The sequence below is a fragment of the Phaethon lepturus genome, unplaced genomic scaffold (assembly GCF_000687285.1).
Source record: "Phaethon lepturus isolate BGI_N335 unplaced genomic scaffold, ASM68728v1 scaffold35705, whole genome shotgun sequence".
Lineage (NCBI taxonomy): Eukaryota > Metazoa > Chordata > Aves > Phaethontiformes > Phaethontidae > Phaethon > Phaethon lepturus.
Window position 1 is genome coordinate 1 of NW_010539013.1, and position 2,155 is coordinate 2,155.

At 54.6% G+C, this 2,155-nt stretch overlaps 1 protein-coding gene across 1 annotated transcript in view; it reads left to right on the forward strand.

The window, feature by feature from the left end:
- Positions 1–95: 95 nt before the first annotated feature.
- Positions 96–2,155, forward strand: part of CSNK2A2 (casein kinase 2, alpha prime polypeptide) — a gene marked incomplete at its 5' end in the record, with an annotated part of 25,156 nt that continues 23,096 nt past the window's right edge. The window contains one exon of the mRNA XM_010287001.1: positions 96–207. Within this exon, the coding sequence (XP_010285303.1) occupies positions 96–207 (112 nt within the window). The remainder of the gene's footprint in view (positions 208–2,155) is intronic.

Sequence of the window (2,155 nt, forward strand, 5' to 3'; positions counted from 1 at the left end):
TGTCTCCGGGGGGCTGGGGGGGCTGGGAGAGGGCCTCCCCCCCTCCCCGGCCTGCTGCCCTGTCAGTTATCCTCTCCTCCCCTTGGTGCCCGCAGCAATCAGGACGACTACCAGCTGGTCCGCAAGCTCGGGCGAGGGAAGTACAGCGAGGTCTTCGAGGCCATCAACATCACCAACAACGAGAGGGTCGTCGTGAAGATCCTCAAGGTGAGTGTCCCGTTGATGGTGTAGGGGGCTTGCAGTGGCTGGGAGCGAGGGGGAGAGGAGCCGGGCCGGCAGGGCTGAAGGACTGTTGGATCTCCTTGTTCACCCCAAAACTTTGTTTTCTTGTTAAGGACAGTGGAAATTAGGAAATTGATTTGGTGTCCCGCATGCTGTGGTGACGTTTTGATGTCTCTACCTTTCCTGTCTAGCATAGCTCTGGGCTGAGAGCTCCTCTGGAGCAGGAGGGCTGCGCATCCTGACATTTGAACAGCGTTGCATGTGCTGCCTGCGTTTGGTAAATTGTATCTGGCAATGCCCGACTAAAACAGCCCAGGGACTGCCATGTCAACAGGAATGCGAAGGCTGGAGGGCGGAATCCTTCTGTTAACCTCTAGACAGCTGGTACATGGCCTTTTCAGAGGCAGGCTGTGGGATGCTCAGCAGTCAAAAAAGCTGGCAAAATTCAGTCCTTTGGAGGATCTGATATGGAAGAGAACTTCACCACAGGCAGGCTAAAAACACTATGGAAACTTGAGGAGACTGAAAGAGGCTGGCTGAAGTTTGGCAACGCCGGTGACTTGTATTCTGGTGTGTTGGCCCTAGTGGGGTCGGGCTGTGGGGACCTTCATGTAGCAGTAACAGGTTGTAGTTTGGGATGGCTGAATGCATGGGTTAGCCACTGCAGGTCACACCTTACCGTGTTTGGTGCTGAAGCAGCATGCTCACAGCAAGCTGTGGTGACTGTCCTAGAAGCAATCTGTCTTGGTGATGTAGGGGTAGACAGGGGTGTTAAACAGAAATGAAAGGTTAGAGTTGAGGTGCTTTTGGTTTGGGCTTGGCTTACACGTGTGGCTGTCACTTGTTGGACCAGCAACACTTCTCCCTTGCTCCCCAAGAGCACATGGGAGCCGATGTCTGACCGTGGGTGTTCTAAGAATTTGGGCACACGTTGATCTGCTGTGTGCAGGGGAGTCTGAGCTTAACCTGCCCTTGCAGCCGCTGGAACTAGCAGCTACCGCAGGGCTGTAACCTTAAGGCATTCGCTAGATCCAGTCTGATAGTGTGGCTAGCTGCTTCTTTCGTCTTTGCTGATATCCCCACTCGCTCCCTGTGCCTGCTTCCTTGGGATCTTCCTTGGCTTCCCAGAGAACTTGTCACGGTTTGTCCAGCACTGCTCCTAGGCAAGGTGTGATCTCCTGGCTGCCTCTGGGAGGAGGTATGCACACCCCTGTTTTGGCTGTGGTCAAGGTGGTGGCCAGGTGAGCCATTCAGGAGAGCCCCGGTGGCTGAGCCTGACGTCAGGGCAGAGTGGTGAGGCTCACGTGTCCTCACCGAGCTGAGTTCCTCTGGCGTGCTGTTTGGGCCTCCCCCTCCTTTGGATGCTTTATGTGGCTTTGTGGGTTTTGTTTTTTTTTTAAGTAGGGGGAGGCGTGAGTCTCTGCTATAAGAGAGAGTAGTCAGAGGGAGCCAGTGCAGAGCTGGGTTTTACAGCAAGATGGCTTGTGGCTAGGCTGAGGAAACTGCACTTCTGCATGCTGCTCCGGAGCCCCTGATGGTCTCATCAGGACTGCTGTGGTTTGTTGAGACCCTAGGTCTTGTCTTACATAGAAAATCACTACAAGGCTGAGAAGAAATTGCAGGGAAAGTAGCCATAAGTCTTCCTTTTTGCCTCTTCCCTGCCTAAAGAGCCTCCCCTGGAGCGATGCTCCTCTCCCTGTGGCAGCTGAACTCTGTCATGTCTAGGGAGCCTGTCAGCATCAGACTGTGAGTCAGCTGGCAAGAGTCATCTGAGGGCGGCTGGGTGCTGCTTCTCCTTGGGGCCTGAATCTGTTGCCTTAATGCCCTGCGAGCAGGGGACTGGATTGTCCCAGATTTGAAGCGGATGGTATTGCCACCAGTTCCGCTGGCTCCCCCCACTTGCATTAACATGCAGACAGCATTACCGCCGGAG